The sequence below is a fragment of the Myotis brandtii genome, unplaced genomic scaffold (genome assembly GCF_000412655.1).
Source record: "Myotis brandtii unplaced genomic scaffold, ASM41265v1 scaffold624, whole genome shotgun sequence".
Taxonomy (NCBI): domain Eukaryota; kingdom Metazoa; phylum Chordata; class Mammalia; order Chiroptera; family Vespertilionidae; genus Myotis; species Myotis brandtii.
The window spans coordinates 300,277-321,058 of record NW_005370385.1 but is presented as its reverse complement, the minus strand read 5'-3'; the positions used below and the strand labels follow the sequence as shown (position 1 = coordinate 321,058).

The window sequence follows — 20,782 nt, the reverse complement described above, 5'->3', positions numbered from 1 at the left end:
CAGGCGGGTGGCTGCAGGCCCGCCGGCGTCCCGGCGTTCTACCCACCTAACGGTGCCCCGACCTCCCAGCCCTTAAACCCGGCCCTCTTTGGCCCCGGGTGCAACCATTACGCCTGCGGAATCTCCGCCACTCACCCTGGCGGTGGTTACGTCCATCCATCTATCAACCACCCGTCACCGGGCACCTGATCTGCTCTCCCCAGTATTCAGTGGCTCACTAGGCTGCTAAGCTCTTGCTGTAGTTTGCGTAGACTTGCCTTTTCGCTTAAAAAATGAAAAAGGCCCCATTTTGAAAAATAGAAAGTCTAGATTTGGGAAAGCCGGGTTGTGGTGTAGGTCTTTTTTCTTTTTCCTCCTCTATTTTTGGGTGGGATTGCTTCTTTTGATGTTGTTAAGGTATGCAAGAGCCTTCTGGGACATTTCCTGAGCTCGCTCTCGGTGGCCCAAGCTTCCTGATGTTACGGAGGTGCTGCTGAATACGGCCAGCTGGTGGTTTAGGAATTCCAGGTTGCCTGCTTGCTTTATAGATGAAGTACTTATTAAAATGACCTGGGAGGAAACGTAGCCTCTTAAAGTATTTCAAGACAGGATTCTAATAATTTTTTTGTCATGAAATAGTCCATGGCATGTTCACCTTAGCCTTGATTTCTTTGCTGTACAAAAACGGGTTTAGTTTCCATGACAACCCTGTGGGGGTGTCTTTAATTTGCTGCAGTTCATCTACTGATCTCTTTTTTCCCTCTGCTAAAGACACCAGCCATCTGGGAAAAAACTGCCTTTTTGCCTGTACTAATTCTTTTTTTTTAATAATATATTTTTATTGATTTCAGAAAGGAATGGAGAGGGAGAGAGAGATAGAAACATCAATAATGAGAGACAATCATTGATTGGCTGCCTGCTGCATCCCTCCTACTGGGGATGGAGCTAGCAACCCAGGCATGTGCCCTTGACCAGAATCGAACCTGTGACCCTTCAGTCCGCAGGCCAATGCTCTATCCACTGAGCCAAACGGGCTAGGGCTGTACTAATTCTTTTTGAAATACACGTTATACCAGAAGTATTGTGGCCCTTTATGTTAGAGGTCATTTTGCTGCCCAAAACACAGGCCAAAGTCAATATTGGTATTAACACCCCCTCAACTGTCAGCTCCCTGAGGCATCTGCTCCCCTCACAAACATTCCCTCCTCCCACAACCCAGTGTTCACCCCATGCCCACCTGAGGTCTGGTGGTATTAAGAGGGAAGGCAGCAGGTAAAAATATTTTTCATTCCCACATTTGCATGTGAGATTTTTGCTTTTGTATTTCTAGTCTTGTCAAACGGTTGAAATCCAGAGCATTTCTTGGCAATACAAATAATGCTCACAGGGCTTGCCACCTTTACTATTAGTAAACTGGGGACTGTACTCATCATTCTTGCTCGAAATGCCTAAAATGTGTGTACAGTGTTGACCTTCTGAGGTTAAGTGATCAGTGGAACTTGGCCCCTTTGGAGCTATAACTTCAGGATATTATTATTTTATGGCCCCAAGTCATGTCATTGTCTTCAGGCTGCCATAGGCTTTGGCCTCGAGACTTAGAAACAGTGGCAGGGAGTCTTCCCAGTGGGTCTCATGTAGTCAGTCGTGGAAGTGACTGTGGTCACTACAAATGCCCAGTGGCCAGGGTCTGGCCAGAAGGAGCAGCCCGGAAGAGCCTACATTTACTTAAACCATATTAGTAGTTCTTATATTTCCAGAGAGCTAAAATGGTTTTTGGATTGCTTTTTACTTCAAAATAGTATAAAAAGGGGTAAATGCAGATGAAAATAAACCATGACCAAGGAAAAGAATGGGCCTGGTGCCCAGCCAGTGTGGCTAAGTGGTAGAGCATCAACCTAAGAACCAGGAGGTCACGGTTCGATTCCCAGTCAGGCCATATGCCCAAGTTTCAGGCTCAATCCCCAGTAGGGGGCGTGCAGGAGGCAGCCGATAATTCTCTCATCATTGATACTTCTATCCTTTCTTCTCTGAAATCAATAAAAATATATTTTTAAAAATTAAGAAAAGAATGGGCCTCGTGAGTCACCCTAAGGTGTAGGCCTGTGGCTGTTGTAGTCAAGCCTCACTCTTCCTGTTTGACATAATGGTAAGAGTCATTGTCATTACGTAATTCCTGTCATCAGGAAGGAAGAGAAATACTTGCTTCTCAGCTGAAAGCTTTTTCTAGTGCTAAATTCTATTTTTTTAAAAATATATTTTATTGATTTTTTACAGAGAGGAAGGGAGAGGGATAGAGAGTTAGAAACATCAATGAGAGAGAAACATTGATCAGCTGCCTCCTGCACACTCCCCACTGGGGATGTGCCCACAACCAAGGTACATGCCCTTGACCGGAATTGAACCTGGGACCCTTGAGTCTGCAGGCTGACGCTCTATCCACTGAGCCAAACCGGTTAGGGCTAGTGCTAAATTCTAAAAGAAGAATTCACATTGAACTATACATGGTGGACACCAATGATTTAGTGGGCAGTGTACTATATAGTATTTTTTTATATAGTATTTTTATAGCAAATAAATTTCACACTGGTAGCCTAGAATCTTCTAATAAACCCTGAAACAAACCTGCTGAGCACAAGTGTACTGGGGGCCAGGAATAGTATGGACCAGGGGCCTGCTCCATCTAAAGGTAAAGCTTCGTTTAGCAGGGATGGGGAACCTTGTTTTCTGCCTAGGGCCATTTGGGTATTTATCACATCATTCACAGGGCATACAAAAATTATCAGTTTAAAAATTAGCCTGCTTTATGTGGTCAAACAATTAACTCACCCCTAATGCCTTGGCAGGGCCAGACCAAATGATTTTGAGGGCCTTATATGACATTCCCACCCCTGATTTAAAGGAATTACTAGGAGGCAAAGTTTTCAGAGAATATCCACAAATACTAGTCTCACTTCTCATAACCAGACTTTTTTAATGAAGATTTTTGTATTTTTTAAACCTATTTTGAAAAAATTTCTGATCTAATGGAAAACTGCAAAAAGTATATAAAAAAAACCTGCATATTCTTCATCCAGTTGTACCAACTATTAACAGTTGCTTTTCATTCTCTGTATTTCTATCTATATTATTATTTTTCTGAACTATTGAGTGTAAAGTACAGATAACCCCGTGGTTTTATACCAAAATGCTTCAAGGTATACTTTCTGAGAACAAGGAACTTATATTAGCATAGACTAACGGTAAGAATCATAAAGTTTAACATTATCTACTTGTTATCTAATAGGCAGTCTGGGTTCACGGGCATGGCTCCATGTCTGTCTCATGGATCCTCACCTCTCCTTCATCTAGCATCATACATTCTGTTCGGTTATCATCTTGACTTTTTAGTCTCTTGTTTTAGTCTGGTTTAACTGGACCAGTTGCTTAGCCTTTTTCTGTCTTTCAAGACATTGACACTTTTGGTGCCCAGTTCTTAGTGTATCCCATCAGAAGGCTTTTTCTCCCCTCAGTCCTATTGCGATGTAATTGACACAAAACGTTGTGTAAGTTTAAGGTGTACAATATATTGATTTGATTTTGTAAATATATTTTCAAAGTGGTTATCACCATAGTGTTAGCTAACACCTCCGTCATGACACATAATTACCATTTGTTTTCTGTGATGAGAGCATTTAAGATCTACTTTCTTAGCAACTTTCAAGTATATAAGACAGTGTCGTTAACTACAATCACTATGCTGTCCATTAGATTTCCAGAACTCATTGGCCTAAAGATAGTGATTTGCCTTGTTCTTGGTAGGTTCACTTGGACTGTTTGGATACGGTGAGTCCACTGGATTTCTTCACTGTCTGGTTGCTGTTTCCCCTTTGTTATTAATGTCATTCGTGGAGAGATACCTTGGTTCTTCCTTAAACTTTCACCCACTAGTTTCAATATCCACTGGTGATTCTTGCCCTAAGTCAGTGGTTCTCAACCTTCCTAATGCTGTGACCCTTTAATACAGTTCCTCATGTTGTGGTGACCCCCAACCATAAAATTATTTTCGTTGCTACTTCATAACTGTAATTTTGCTACTGTTATGAATCGTAATGTAAATATCTGATATGCAGGATGTATTTTCATTGTTACAAATTGAACATAATTAAAGCATAGTGATTAATCACAAAAACAATATGTAATTATATATGTGTTTTCCGATGGTCTTAGGCGACCCCTGTGAAAGGGTCGTTCGCCCCCTAAAGGGGTCGCGACCCACAGGTTGAGAACCGCTGCCCTAAGTGATTATTACGGTGATGATTGCAAAATTGTGATTAAAAACACACACACACACACAAAACTCTAGTATTACCTACATTTGTTAACCTTTTACTATAAGGAAGCACTTCATAGCCCCCATTTTCTATTATTTTTAAAAATGATTTTATTGATTATTAGAGAGAGGAAGGGAGAGGGATAGAGAGATAGAAACATCAATGGAAGAATCATTGAACAGCTGCCTCCGGCACGCACCCCTATTGGGGATCCAGTCCGCAATCTGAGCATGTGCCCTGACCGGGAGTCACACTGGTGACCTCTTGGTTCCTGGGTCGATGCTCAATTGCTGAGCTACACTGTCTGGGCACCCCCATTTATTAATTTATCATCTGCATGGCTTATTATTTTATTCATAAGGTTATAATCTATTATGTAATTCTTATATATTCAATGGATTATTATCTGTTGTTGCCATTATTTTGATGCTTAAATTGTTTCAGATTTGGCCAACAGAGACCCATTCAACCTGTTTCTGGTTCTTTAGACATGTCCATATATATATGTATTTTGAGCATTTTGCTATTATCAAAAGACTGCGTGATTGCCTGTGCAATGCATGCATCTTGTATTTTTTGCTGGAGTATCTCTGGGTTATACTTTCAGAAGTGGTATTTCTGGGTCAAAGAGTAAATGCATAATGTAATTTTGCCTGACAGTGTCAAATCCCACTCAGCAGTGTGCTGGTGGAGCCACCAGCAATGTGTGTACTGTTTTGCAAATATTTTCAAACCATATACATCTGTATATGGCAGTAACATAAATCTGCTTAATTTTTGATGATTGTGTAACATTTTAGTGAATGATTCTATTTATTTAATATGTCCTCTATTTGATGGCATTTGAGTGTTTCCAGTTTTTTTGTTGTTCTTTTGCTATTGTAATACTGTAGTGACCATTCTTGTGCATATCTTTGTACACTTGTAAAAGTGCTTCTGTGAGGTAAATTCCTAGAAACATGCTATTTGGACCTAGGGAATCCTATGTAATAAAAGGGTATTATGCAAATTGACCAAAAGGTGCCCTAGCCTGTTTGGCTCAGTGGATAGAGCGTCAGCCTGCGGACTGAAAGGTCCCAGGTTCGATTCCGGTCAAGGGCATGTACCTTGGTTGCGGGCACATCCCCAGTAGGGGGTGTGCAGGAGGCAGCTGATGGATGTTTCTCTCTCATTGATGTTTCTAACTCTCTATCCTTCTCCCTTCCTCTCTGTAAAAAATCAATAAAATATATTAAAAAAAAAACAGTTTAAAAAAAAGAAAACTATTGACTCTTCCTATTTAAGATATGACTCCATTTATTTGCCTGCTTGTATATGGTGAGTTCTTCACACACACTATACAGTTTATTTGTAAGGACAGTGTTATTCGGTGTTTCTATTGTGAATGGGATTCTGACCCAGTGTGTATTCTGATCTGTTGCTTAGGTAGGAAAGCTGTGGACTTTTGTCCCTTCATTAAGTACCTGGTCATCTTACTGAGTTCCTATTGTTTTTAGTTTTTTCATTTAATTCCTTATATATTTCAGGTCTATAATTATAACTTACAAATAAGTTTTTGTCTCCTTCCCAATATTATTTCTTTTATTTAGTTTCTGATTTGTATTATCTACTTCTCCCCAAACAGTGTTAAATGAGAGCAATGATAGTGGGTCTCCTTGGCTTAATTCTGACTTTAATAGGGATGATTCTAGTTTTTCACTATGATTTGAGCCTGTTTTTTTAATTTTAAGTTTTTTACTACTAATGGTTGCAATAAGTGGTGTCTTGTTTCCATAAATGGTGTCTTGAACACACTCCGTGTTTGAGTTGTGTTTTTCTTGTCGTTTCGCGTCCTGTTCTGTGTATAGCTGAGCCGCTTTGTTGTCGGGTCATCTCTACTGGGCGTGCCAGGCTTGCATGGGGCTGCCCTCCTAGGAGTTATTAGAATGCACACTTGTCAGGTATGCTTGCAGTGTTCCAGTTAATAGCTTCTCATCGAAGTTTGAGATGAGCCTGTGCTGATGAAGATTTTATTAACATTTTAAATGTGGGCCTTTGCAGTCTGACCCTTTGCTGATGGTTTCAGGGCACAAAACTTTGGGATGGAGATGAGACCCAGTTGTGGAAGGACATTGGTGTCACACCACTTGGTTCACCACTTGTCCATTGAATTTCTACCACTACACACATTGGCGTGTCCATTGAATTTCTACCACTACGCACGTTGGCATGTCCATTGAATTTCTACCACTACACACATTGGCGTGTCTGTGGTGTAGAGTGGTTTGCAGAGTGGTGTGTGACTCGGGACACAGAACAGACTTAAAATGACTCCCCTTCCCCCCAAATTTAACTGAAATATTTCAAACATTCAGAAAAATAATAGTAAAAATGATAACATATAGATAGCACAGTTCGAGTGCTCTTTCTCTCCTATTTATGTATTTTTATATATTAACTCACTAATTCCAGCAGATAGATTGTATTATCCTAATTTTACAGACAAAGAAACTGAGATTATAGGTAGGTAAAGTAACTTGCCTAAAGTTACATTTTGGCAAATCACAGCTGGGATTTGAACCCAGGCAGTCTGGTGCCAGAGTACATGGTCTTAACTAATACAATACACTCTGTTGCCTTTCAGAAATACAAAAAGTATTATCATATACATGGATGATATTTAGCATCTAATTGTAACAAATGTTAACATTTTACTATATTTGTTTTCAGTTAAAAAAAACCCCATTGCAAAAAAACAAGTGTTTTCTCATCCTTGAGGAATTGTATTAGACCAGCGGTTCTCAACCTGTGGGTCGCGACCCCTTTGGGGGTCGAACCACCCTTTCACAGGGGTCGCCTAAGACCATCGGAAAACACATATATAATTACATATTGTTTTTGTGATTAATCACTATGCTTTAATTATGTTCAATTTGTAACAATGAAATTGGGGGTCATCACAACATGAGGAACTGTATTAAAGGGTTGTGGCATTAGGAAGGTTGAGAACCACTGCACTAGACACTATCTTTGGTCTTTTCCGGACCCATCAGATTGCTTTTCAGCATCGCCCTTTCCAACACCGCCCTCCCTCAGCACTGTGACGTGATTACTTTTTCTTCTGTCTGGTAAGCACTCATTCAGCAGGCATTTTTGGAATATCTGTGTAGTGGTAGAAATTCAATGGACACGCCAATGTGTGTAGTGGTAGAAATTCAATGGATAAGTGGTGAACCAAGTGGTGTGACACCAATGCCCTTCCACAACTGGGTCTCATCTCCATCCCAAAGTTTTGTGCCCTGAAACCATCAGCAAAGGGTCAGACTAAAGCAGTGGGCCAGAGCACTTTTAGGCCCAAGGCCAGGCACTGTGCAGGGTGGAGACACAGTCAAGAAAAAGGCCCCGTTTTGGTCATGATGCAAGTCAGGATCTTAACAGCATGGAAATGTGGACTTACTTTAGTGCAAGGGGTTGTTCAAAACACAGGCTTGGAAGCGCTGATTTTAGTGTTTGCTGGCCTGCTTGTTAGACCCTGTAGGCTTCCTTAGCCCTGGGTCAGTAATTTAGTTTATTTATATTTATTGTCTGCAGTAAACTCCAGCGAGATGGTTGACTTGGGTATGGTCTAGAATTGTTGCAGTTCAGTATGTGTTGACTTCCTTCTGGAAAGCCCTCGGCTCTGGGTCGGCTTTGAACCCACCCTGTGGGTCTTGTGGGCCATGGGATGAGGAACTGGTGGGTACACGTGTACTTGGGTAATTCATGGAAATTGGGAGGACCCTCAGGTGGGTCTCAGGGCCTGGGCCAAGCTCTTGTGACACCAAGCCCTCTGATCCTGGGATACTGAGCAGTAAGGTGTGATTTAAGTGGAGCTGACTTTTTTTTTCATCTTCACTCTGTTTTGAAAATAGTAAAATTAGCTGTTAATGTAAAAAACCATTGAAACCTGTAAAGAATTTTTGTGAGTTTATTTGAGCCAGACTGTTGACATATACCGGGTGGCAGAACCTCAACGAATTGAGATAATGCTTCGGAGAATGGCGGGTTATATCTGAATTTATACATTGCAATCAAAGGAAGGGACATAGGTGGATTACATGAAATCCATTGGTGATAGACTAGAGAGGCAGGAGAAAGCAAAGCAGGGAAACCCCAGGGATTGGATAAAAAGTAAAATGATAGACAAATATTTAGGTGGGTGCAGGAACAATTAACATGATAATAATGAAGGACCTTGTGGTATCTGTCCTGGTGCCCAGCACATTAGGTTGTGCCCCAAGGGGTCTGGAAAAAGGGAAGTTACAAGTTACCCAGACATTTCAAGGGTATGTTATTATAGATGCAAAAAGATATGCTAGTATAGACTCAGTTAAGGTAAAGGTTGACCTCATCAGTGAAAATACTGGCCTAGGACGTAACTACCCACCATAACAGCTTTTAGTTAAAGTTTAATTTCAGACCATCCTTTGTTAAGGTCTCTGAGTTTGCAAGACCGCCATGCAGGCCTTCCCTGAGCTTGTCAGGTTAGCATGTGGCCCCTTTCGTCCACATAACATATATTAAAAATATATTTAAAAACCATTAAATTAATTTATTAGAATTGGAATGTATTACTGTATCAAAAAATTAGTATCAAGCATCTTGAAAGAATTTGTAAAATAGAATGAATTAATAAAGGCACTTTCAGCACTGCCATCAAGTGTTTTACTCATTAATGCATCACTACAGAATGGAGGTCACTGCCCAGACCTCACTGTTCACACAGCAGCCTGATCAGGATGGGAATGGGGGCCGCATATTGAGATTTGGGTTTTTTCCCTGCTCACTGGCTGTTGGGCTTTGGGCAGCTTAATAAACTCGTTAGTGCCTCAGTTTTCTCATCTGCAAAATAGTGATAATATTTACTTCACAGGTTTTTTTTGTAAAGACTGAAAGAGGGTAAAAGCACTCTTAAAGTTATTAGGGACATACAAATGTAAGCCTATCTAATGGAAGAGTAATATGCAAATTAACCGTCACTCTGCAACAAAGATGGCGGTGCCCATAGCGGCTGGGGCAGGACGCTGGCGGCGTCACCCCGGCAACGTGAGCCCAGCAGGCAAGTGCACCCCCAGGCAGCACCCAGCAGGGCCTGCTTGGTCGCTGTGGCGACCCGGGAGCAGGCAAGCGGGGCCCGCAGGCAGCACCCACCAGGGCCTGCTTGCCCATCCCTGTGGTGTGGAGCAGGCAGGCCCCGCAGAGAGCAGAGAACCACGGGGAGTGGGCCCAAGCCGTCAGTAGGACATCCCCTGAGGGCTCCCGAATTGGAGAGGGTGCAGGTCGGGCTGAGGGACACCCCCCTCCCTGCACGAATTTCGTGCACTGGGCCTCTAGTTTATAAATATATGCATACAGATTCTTTCCAACAGAAGCAAGCATACAATTTTACGTTTTTGTAACTGCTCGCTTGTCCAAATTTAGTGTGATTCTCAGTCATAATTTTTTTTTAATTTCAAGGGAATATTTTGAGCCACGATATTCTAGGACTTGGAGAGCTTATAGTAAGTGGGATGTAGAAGATAGTATTGTTTTCTAAACGTGTCGATGACTTTGTGCTTTTAGGTATACCAAGCTTGGCTACGCAGGCAACACTGAGCCCCAGTTCATTGTTCCTTCATGTAAGTAAAGCTCCTCTTTTGAGTGTATAATAGATTGTTTCTCAGAATTGTTCTAAGCGTTCTAATTCTTTTTTGTAAGGTATACCCGCCATCTTCATGTAGAAGTTGTCCTGGTTCCTGGGGAGGGTTATTTATTTTGACACCTAGTTCCTGAATATTGCTATTGGCTGCAGCTGTGACCTAACACCCCATCCTCCCCCGCCCCCCAACTTTTTGACAGTCCTTTGTCATTGTCATTGAAGTTTCAGCTAGGGTGGTTGGTAGGGGCTGTGCAATTCTAAATGTCTGAATTATTTAGAAGTGTATGTGTCTCTTTAAGAATAATTTGTTATTTTTAAGTCAGTGCAGTGTTATTAACTTAGTGACGTTGTGGACTGAATATCCATTGTACTCACTGTTCACTCTATTGAAAGACTTTTATTTTGAAATGAGAGGCCTGATGACTGTTTTACTGTGTTCAGAAGTGTTCTTCTTTTGTTTAAATTTTAGTCGTAGAGAATGGTAGACTGAAAGGGCATGCTTTCACAATTTGGTAGCAGTGCCTCCCACCCCCTCTCCGTTTCCCATGGGAGTCTCCAGGCTTAGGTTGGTTGTTGAGAGGGTAGAATTAATCTCTGAAACGATTTAAATTCTGGAGATAGTTTACCAAAGAGTGAAGTGTAACCCAGATGGTGTGGCTCAGTGGTTGAGCACCGACCTATGAACCAGGAGGTCATGGTTCGATTCCCGGTCAGGGCACATGCTTGGGTTGCGGGCTCCATCCCCAGTGTGGGGTGTGCAGGAGGCGGCCGATCAGTGGTTCTCTCTCATCTTTGATGTTTCTACCTCCCTCCCTCCCCCTTCCTCTCTGAAATCATTAAAAATATGTTAAAAAAAAAAAGAGTGAGGTGTGTCAGTGAAGTGAAACTCTGCCTCCTAAGTGTGGCTCTGGTACGAGAAGCTGCGACCTTAGAATCCGAGCTGCTCTGGGGCCGGTGACATGGTGGTGACAGGCTCTCCTGACCTGTGTGGGGCATGGACAGCTGAGGAGGTGGGAGACGGAGCCGGCTGAGTGTTTACTCAAGGGAAGACCAAAGACGTTCTGGTGAACATGGGCATTCACATCACTAGAAAGCGTACTCCGGAGCCCTTGAGAACATTTTCTTCACCCCATTCCATGACGGCATGTCCTCGACAACAGGTCTGCTACGCCCTCATTTTAAATCCATAATTTGGTGTATAGTTTATATCACAGAATGGGGTCTCCAAGTCCAAGGTCAGGTGCCATCAGGGATGGTTTCTGGTGAGGTGTCTTCTCATTGTGTTCTTGCGTGACCTTTTCTCTCTCCATGGCCGACAGAGCTCTGGTGTCTCTTCCTCTTCCTTTTTAAAAAAATCCTCACCTGAGGACATGCTTTTATTTTTAATTTTTATTTTTTAACCATTATTTAATTTATTTATTTAAATCTTTATTGTTGAAAATATTACATATGTCCCTTTTCCCCCCCTCCAGCCTGCCCCCCTACCCCCATCCCCACCCCCCACCCCAGGCCTTCAGCACCCTATTGTCTGTGTCCATGGGTTATGCATATATGCATACAAGGTCTTTGGTTGATCACCTCCCACCCACCCACCTTCCCCCACCTTCCCTCTGAGATTCCTCACTTTGTTCTGTGCTTCCATGCCTCTGGATCCACTCCGTTCATCAGTTTAGTTTGTTCATTAGATTCCACATATGAGTGAGATCAGGTGATAATTGTCTTTCTCTGACTGGCTTATTTCATTCAACATAATACTCTCCAGGTCCCTCCATGATGCCTCAAAGGGTAAGAGAGCCTTCTTTCTACCCCTGCATAATATTCCATGGTACCATAACTTTTTTTATCCACTCGTCTACTGATGGGCACTTGGGCTGTTTCCAGATCTTAGCTATTGTAAATTGTGCTGCTAGGAACATAGGGGTGCATATATCCTTTCTGATTGGCATTTCGGGTTTCTTAGGATATGTTCCTAGAAGTGGGATCACTGGGTCAATGGCAGTTCCATATTTAATTTTTTGAGGAAACTCCATACTGTTTTCCATAATGGCTGCACCAGTCTGCATTCCCACCAGCAGTATACTAGGGTTCCCTTTTCTCCACATTCCCACCAGCACTTAGGACATGCTTTTATTGTATTTAGAGAGAGAAAGAGGGTTAGGGGGAGAGACAGAGAGAAAAAAATCCATGTGAGAATGAACATTGATTGCCCTGACAGGGGATCGAAGCAGCACCTGGGTGTGAACCCTGACTGGGAATTGTATCTGTGACTTTTCAGTGTGGGGATGACACCCCAACCAACTGAGCCACACTGGCCAGGACTCTCTTCTCCTTTTTTAAAAATATTTTTATTGATTTCAGAGAGGAAGGGAGAGGGAGAGAGATCAATGATGAGAAACATCAATGATGAAAGAGAATCATCATTCAGCTGCCTCCTACACGCCCCCTGCTAGGGATTGAGCCTGCAACCCAGGCATATGCCCTGACCTCCTGGTTCATAGGTCGAAGCTCAATCAGCCGCACCGGCTGGGCTCGCTCTTCCTCTTCTTATAAGGACACCAGTCCTATTGGATCAGGGCCCCAACCTATGAGCTCATGTGACTGTGTTACCTCCTTATAGGCCTCATCTGCGAATGCTGTCACATTGGGGTCAGGTTCTTATAAGGACACCAGTCCTATTGGATCAGGGCCCCGACCTCATGAGCTCATGTGACTGTGTTACCTCCTTATAGGCCAAGTCTGCGAATGCTGTCACATTGGGGTCAGAGCTTCAGCATACAGCATTGGAGGGGACAGTTCAGTCAGAGCAATTGGCACTGTGCAGGATACATCAGTCTTTTGTGAATGTTGTTACTGTATACTTTAGAAACAGTCTTTGACCTTTCCATCTTTATTAATGGATGTTTCAGTCTAATTAAATACATTTTCTAGTATGCACCAAATTATCTAACAAAACAAATCTACAATGCTAATCTATTTTGAGAGCAGATAGTCAGTATTTACTATTTACTAAGAATAACTTTTTTGTGTGTGTATATGGGAATAACACTTGACCAATACCTGAAAATTCTTCATTTATTGATGAGTCTCTATTTGACTATTTTTTAAATACAGCATTTATTTTTTTGAAAAGAGAAAAAGTGTTTGTCCTTTTATTCAGTGGAGCAGAATTCCTTTTAAAATTGATTTCAGAGAGGAAGGGAGAGGGAGAAAGAAACATCAATGATGAGAGAGAATCATTGATTGGCTGCCTCTTGCACACCCTCTACTGGGGATCAAGCCCGCAACCTGGGCATGTGCCCTTGATCAGAATCGAACCTGGGACCCTTCAGTCTGCAGGCTGACACTCTATCCACTGAGCCAAACCAGCTAGTGCTAAAGCTTTGGCCTTTAAACCGAGTGCAGCGTTTTGTTGTGGGCGCCATGTAACCTGTCATCATTGGTGGGGAGGGGAACTGAATCCTGTTGTTAGAGGGATTTTGTTCACTGTCAGGAGGTGGGGACTCTGAGATTGCTGCTGCAGAGTGTTTGCAGTGGCAGAAGCTGGAGAGAGACTAAAACGTCAGGAGTGGGAATGAAAGAAGAGCTATCCTGTTGGCTGAACTGTTGCCAGAGAGAGCAGCATAGGAGGCAGGTAGGTGTTTGGACAGTGAAGGTGCTGGGGCAGGTAGGGAGGGGCCTTGCTTACTTGGGCACGTGGCCCACTGTTGTGTTAGTGCTGGAGCTGAACTGTTCTTCTGGTTCCAGAGGCTCTGTTCACAGACCAAGGCCAAGACCCATGTGCTGAAGTGCATGCAGAGAGAAGGGTGGAGTGGGTGTGCGGATGTGTGGAGAGTGCCGGGACCAGGCTTTCTGACCAGGGGTGCACAGGCGAGGCACTGGTGTGTGGGGGATGGCAGCACTTGATAGTTTCTGAAATCACAACTCCGAGTGGACGATGGAGGATGTGGAACCATAGAGAGGGCCCAGGTGATGAAGGATTTCGAACCGCCTTCTGAAGGAGTTTTAATTTGTATACCAGGGATTTTCAAATTGGCTCTGCGAGGTCTGACTTGCCTGAGCCTCTGTGCAGAACTTTAAGTTGTCGGAGAATATTGGGAATCACTGACAAGTAGAGGGCGTGTGTGTGTATGTGTGTGTGTGTGTGGCGATCACAAGCATAGAAGGCAGGGCGGGGCGGGAGAAAAAGTGCAGCTCAGACATTTGGTGTCTGAAGAGTTCGGTGTAAAGGTCCAGTAGGCACCGGGGACAGGTTAGGTGCTCTGGGGGAAGCCTGGACTCGAGACAGAGGCTGAGCCCAGAGATGGTTTTCTTTTTTAAAAATTAGAGGTCTTTAAAGTCTTTATTTTGACAAAAAAAACCCCAAAAACCCACCCATGTAACCAGCACCCAGAATGAATAAATGTTAGTGGGATTTCACCTTGTGAACACCGGAACACAAGCACGCGTCAGTGTGAGTGCCAGCCTCTCTTGTTCACCTGTCCTTCCCCTGTCCTTCCCCTGTCCTTCCCCTGTCCTTCCCCTGTCCTTCCCCTGTCCTTCCCCTGTCCTTCCCCTGTCCTTCTCCTGTCCTTCCCCTGGCCCTGCTGCCCCTCCTCTGGTGGCTGTTTCCTGTATCCAGTCCGTATGTGATCCTTAGGTGACAGACACCAGGATCCATGAACAACATGTAGCATTGTTTTGTGAGTCTAAACATTTCCACGATGGTATCATACTGCGAGTAACTTTCTGTTATTGCTCTTTTGAAAACCTCTCAACGTTTTGATTCTAAGGTGTATTTCATTGTTGGTGTACACAGACCTAGATTGGCATTCTAACACGTGCATCTACAACAGTTTGCTTTTTCACTTAGGCATTTCCCAGTTTTCTCTGTTGTACAAAATGGTGCAGTGAATACCTCCTTATTCATGTGTGCTGGTTTCATCATCCAGGTGTGCCCCTCTTCCCCCATGTCAGGTTCTGTCAGATCGCTCTTCTGGGGGCTGTACTGACCTAAACTCCCATTAGCAGCGGACGAGTGTATGTTTCTACACATCCTTGACCACAGTTGATACCGCTGGACTTAAATTTCTGCCAGTCTAATGAATGTAAAATAATGATGTCTCATTTTACAAGTTTGCATTTTTGAATACTAGTAAGGTAACTTTCTGTTTTAGGTAGAGCTGCTATGTCTCCTGGAATTGGTAGAGTGGCCTTGTGTAGTTGGTGTCCTATAACATCCAGTAGCTCAGCCTCCCCAGTCACCTGAGCTGGGCACTCTGGGTGGGCCCTTGTGTGGGCTGTGTGCACAGTCTAGTTGTAGTTGAGCCTTGATTGCTGTTGGCATCACTGGGAGGAATTGACCTTCAGGCCAATTGGCTGTAAGGACCAGCTGCAACGACAGTGGAAGAACTACTGTGCAGGAGACACACTATGGAGCAGGACTTGCTTCACTGGGGCTTTGGTGCTCACTGCGTCTGTCCCTTGAGTGTGTTGCTTGTGGATGTGTAGAGCTGTAATCTGGTGTGGTCTGAAGCTGTCCACCCGGTGCACTGCCTCTGGGAGGTGCAAAGTCAGTGACTGCCTAGGGCAGTGATGGCGAACCTATGACACGCGTGTCAGAGGTGACACGCGAACTCATTTTTTTGGTTGATTTTTCTTTGTTAAATGGCATTTAAATATATAAAATAAATATCAAAAATATGTCTTTGTTTTACTATGGTTGTAAATACCAAAAAATTTCTATATGTGACACGGCACCAGAGTTAAGTTAGGGTTTTTCAAAATGCTGACACGCCGAGCTCAAAAGGTTTGCCATCACTGGCCTAGAGCCACTCAGCAGGAGCTACAGAACGATCTGCAGATGGCTGCCACTTGTATTGGGCTTGCAAGTGACCAGGTGAGGCCCAGGTGTGAAGCAAGGCAGGCTGGTACTAGTGCGGAATCTTGGGCCACTTATTGTTAGTATGGGGCAGGCTGACACCAGCTGTTGCTTGTTTTAGAGATTTTAGGAAAGTCTCAAGCCTGACCCAGGAGAGCCCATTCATATGGATAAGCTGCTGCAAACATCTTGGGTAGGGCTGAAAATTGGATGGGGTGGGGTCTCAGGGAATCACCAGAACCTTGCGAACAGTGTGAGCTAAGCTGATGGAAACTTAGATATGGCTTCCAGTTAGCTCTGGGACAGGGGGAGGTACCAGCATAGGAACAATGACCCCTGCAAGCACACCTATCTGGGAGAAAGCCACCCCCTAGTTCCTGCCCCAATGCCAGAGAGTCTAGTACAGGGGTGGGCAAACTTTTTGACTTGAGGGCCACAATGGGTTCTTAAACTGGACTGGAGGGCCGGAACAAAAGCATGGATGGAGTGTTTGTGTGAACTAATATAAATTCAAAGTAAACATCATTACATAAAAGGGTACGGTCTTTTTTTTTTTTTTGTTTTATTCATTTCAAACGGGCCGGATCTGGCCTGCGGGCCGTAGTTTGCCCACGGCTGGTCTAGTACCTTCCCATATTTCCCTGGTTCCGCCAATGCCGCTGCCCAGTGCTGGAGCTCAGAGAAAGTGGACTGTGTAAGTCTGTGTGCCGTTAAGAGGAACACCTGTGTCTCCTTAGCCATAATCCCCGCTGGTTTTTACAGCCTGAAGTTATGGGGACTTCTCTTCCCAGTTCTGGAACCTGGATTGAGGGTCTGGTATAGGGCTGGGATCTCTTGCTCCTCACGGGAGGCCTCTGCAGCCACAGTACCTCTCCCAATTAAAAAAATGGGGCATCGGACCAGACCAATTCTGCACCTTTGCCCTCCAGTCTCAGTGTGCTTTCTTCCTTACTTTTCTAGTTGTAGGACTTCCATTCAGCCAGATTTCAGGTGGTTCTGAATGATGGTTCTGTATTTTAGTTGTAATTTTGATTGTGGGAGGCAACAAGTACCAATGTTTACCTACCCTGCCATCTTGGTTCTCCCCCTAAATTTGGAACCCCTTTCTTAATTATTAAATAAATGTGGATAGTGATGGAAATATTTGTGCTTTTTTTTTTTTTTTTTAAGGTATTGCCATCAGAGAGTCAGCAAAGGTAGTTGACCAAGCACAAAGGAAGGTGTTGAGGGGCGTGGATGACCTGGACTTTTTCATTGGGGATGAAGCCATCGATAAACCCACATATGCCACCAAGGTGAGCCCAGACGGGAATGGCTTTAGTGAGTAGCCAGGACGAGCTGCAGAATGAACCACGCAGGATGGCAGGTTATCTAGAAAGTGTGCTTGTGAGTTGAATGTGTTTTTATCCTTACGTTTGTAAAGAGGTTTTGTTGTTTTGGATGTGGGGAAGCGGGTGGATTTTCAGAGCCCTGGGATGCAATCTGGACTCAGGCTTGCATGTGAAGGCAGGTTCTGCTGAGATGGAAAATCACAGGTTGACTGAATGACCTGTCAGATATGGAAAGTTGCAGATTGATTAATTAAAGAGAAGCACTAAAATTATTTAAATAGACGTTTGTTCTAAAAATCCCCCAAAAACAAAACCTCCCAGTCGAATGGTATGGTGGATTAGCTGCACTTTGCACCTGCCACTCCACTGTTAAGACGTTCTTTGTCGTTAGAAATGGGTGGAGTTAGAGTATAAACAGTTACATAACAGTCTTTCTGTTAAGGTGTCTGTCTTTTCTCTATGGGACTAACATTCACTTCATGCAAAGGGGACCTTGGTTCTGTAGTTGCTCAGTCTCCCCCGGCCTTGTTGTTAGAGTTGCTCTCACTGATGTGAACCGAGGCTTGACATACTTGGTTTCTCTTGGGTTAGTGGCCAATAAGACACGGAATAATCGAAGACTGGGATCTTATGGAAAGGTTCATGGAACATGTGATTTTTAAGTATCTTCGAGCTGAACCTGAGGATCATTATTTCCTAATGGTGAGTAACTGGAACGAAGAGGGCTATAGCTCTGTAAATTCCCAAGTGCTTGCATTTAACCAGTTAACTGCCATGCGTCCCAAACAGGAACCATCCCCACACACCACGATATTTTGAATTTAATTAAAAAAGGTCTGCTGCTTGCGTCTGTACGACGCTTATGGCGTACAAATGGTTAAACTCAAGATAGTCTTCCCTGGGGAGTCTTTATTTCTGCTAAAGCGACTTATATGAATCAGGGTGCTTTTTTTGGCAAATATGGAAGGGTCAGCAAAAATGTCTAATGCCAGAAAGGGCTCATTATCTCACTAAACAGGCAGCCTAGAGTCGGTGGTTCCAGGGCAGGTCATCTCAGCCGCTCAGTGACAGAAGCGAGGGCCGGCCCAGTGCGCCAGCTGGGCCTCCTGTGTGGTTCCCCTGAGGCCCAGCCTGCCAGGTTCCATGTCTTGGTATCTGTACTTTCGGAGAGAGGCTCACCTTTTAAGATTCCCAGAAACCTTTCCAGCAGATTGGCCCACCATCCATTCCAACCTGGGGTTGGAATTACCTTGACAGGTTTAGAGTAATCAGGATTCTCTCCCTGGGGCTGGGAGAGGACCCTCTCTGATCACCTGGCCTGGGAGGGTAGGGACCTAAACAGGCCTCCAACAGCCTGGGAGATGGAGGGAGGGATTGGTTGGGTAGGAAACAGTTAGCTGTGTACTTAGATAGCCCTGTGAAGTAACTGGGTGGCTGTGATCTTTTGCTTCTTAAAACAGAGGAAACCGAGGCAAGATGTTATTTTGCTTTCCAGCAGATTGGCCCACCATCCATTCCAACCTGGGGTTGGAATTACCTTGACAGGTTTAGAGTAATCAGGATTCTCTCCCTGGGGCTGGGAGAGGACCCTCTCTGATCACCTGGCCTGGGAGGGTAGGGACCTAAACAGGCCTCCAACAGCCTGGGAGATGGAGGGAGGGATTGGTTGGGTAGGAAACAGTTAGCTGTGTACTTAGATAGCCCCGTGAAGTAACTGGGTGGCTGTGATCTTTTGCTTCTTACAACAGAGGAAACCGAGGCAAGATGTTATTTTGCGGTGGTTTAAGTCTTACTGCAAAATAAAATTGAGTAGGGTTATGGGCCCTGATTATGTCACTTAATCTTATTCAAACAAAATAAACAAATACAGAGAAATGAGAAGAATTATGTCCTGATTATGGATTCTGTTCTAATTGTTATACTCAATATTATGTGTTTTCTTCCATGATATATTCTTTTTAAGTTAATTACATGTACAAAACTCATGCTTTATAGAGAGCAACTGCATGTAACATAAGCTGCCTATTAAAACCTACATAATTTAGCTGCCCAGGTTGAGCACTGTGCTTTCCAGGCTGCCGTGTGTCCCTCCAATGGTTCCTGTAAAGTAAATGGAGCCAGGAAGTGACAGTGTGTCTGAGTGGCTTTGACTTTGTAGCCAAAACAAATCATAGACTCCCACCTGTCAGGTTTGGCACTTTTCCTTCTCTAGTGCATCACATGGCTACCTGTTGGACAGGATTTTAGGAGCGGGCACCATGCCCGGCTGCTTCCTTCTGTCTGCTCTGCTCACTGTGCCAGGAGTTGTCCCTCTTAATCCACCTTGAGGGACATCATCCACTAGGCCTGTGGAGCAGATGCACAGGAAACGTCTCCTAATTCTTTTTTTTTTCTGGTTTAGCTGACATATGTAGGCCAGTAAGCTAAAATCACTTGCCAGGAAAGAATTGGAAGTGTTTGGTGTGAATGTGGAAAAACTAAAGTCCATTTGCTAAAAATGAACATCTGCGGTGAATGTTCAAAAATAATCAAGTTTATTAAAGATAAGAAAATACTGTGTTATATACGTTGCGTTTTGGATTCTGCAGGTTGGTTCAATGCGTGGTGTGATTGAGGGAGTGTGGAGACGTACATTTCTCTCAGGTGTCTGCCCTTATCATCGGCTACTGCAGCAGTGACAGGAGTAAAGCGGTGTAGAGATTTACAGCCGAGTCATCGAAGTTCATTGAAGATATTTACTAAACTGCTGTGTCAGATGAGGGCTTCTCCATATGAGTCTAAGAGTTCTAAGTTCTGTGTCCCTCACAGCCACAGGGTGTCCGTTCTGACTGCTGTGACAGACATCAGAGCAAATGGGGTGCTCCTCACGGCTCACATTTGTCACACAGTCCAGAGACTCCGCTCACACTGGCTGTGTGGACTGAGCAGAGCACATGGGAACCACTCTGCCACTGAATGGCCCATGTCTAAACCAGAATAACGGATTTCAGAGAATTGTGGGGCTGGGGAGCAGAAATTGAGTTTTATTTTTCTTTATTTTTTCCATCACCATTTATCCCCTCTATGCCCACTTCCCCCCACCCCCCGTCCAATCACCACACTGTTGTCCATGTCTTCTCTCTTTTTTCCTTTTGTTTTGCTCGATCTCCCCCCTCCCCCCCAATTTAGAAATTGAGTTTTAACTTCAGAAGAGATTTGGAAATTTTGACTATGAGTCGAGCAAGAAAGAGGAAAAAAGAGAGGGAATATCACCCTTCTTCCATCTTTTTGTTCCAGTTGGTCCTTGGTGAGTTGTGGGATGATGCCGCCCATGTGAAGGGACAGCTCTTCACTAAGTTTGCTGGATGCTCTCCTCTCCAGCAGCACCCCAGACGCACCCAGGACCAATGTTCTGCTAGTTATGTGGGCACATCCGGTGCCGTCAGGTGCACAACACAATGGACCTTCCATGCATTGTGTCCTGATGTAGGGATGGTCCTTCCCTGCTTCTTGAGAGGGTGCAGCCCTGCTCGGTCTAGTTGTGGCCAGCTGAGCCAAGGCTACTTCTTGGGTTTGCTCAGTTAGTTCCTAGTGGCCTGCATGCTTTCCAGCCTCTAGAGCAGTGGTTCTCAACCTTCCTAATGCCGCGACCCTTTAATACAATTCCTCA

General features: G+C 44.1%; 1 protein-coding gene across 6 annotated transcripts in view; it reads left to right on the top strand.

The window, feature by feature from the left end:
- Positions 1 to 20,782, top strand: part of ACTR3B (ARP3 actin-related protein 3 homolog B (yeast)) — a 60,110-nt gene that overhangs the window by 5,801 nt on the left and 33,527 nt on the right. For all 6 annotated transcript variants that reach the window (XM_014528223.1, XM_014528228.1, XM_014528227.1 and 3 more), the window contains 3 exons: positions 9,870 to 9,925; positions 16,973 to 17,097; positions 17,725 to 17,835. In XM_014528223.1, coding sequence (XP_014383709.1) covers positions 9,870 to 9,925; positions 16,973 to 17,097; positions 17,725 to 17,835 — 292 coding nt within the window. Of the gene's footprint in view, positions 1 to 9,869; positions 9,926 to 16,972; positions 17,098 to 17,724; positions 17,836 to 20,782 lie in introns of those variants that run through there.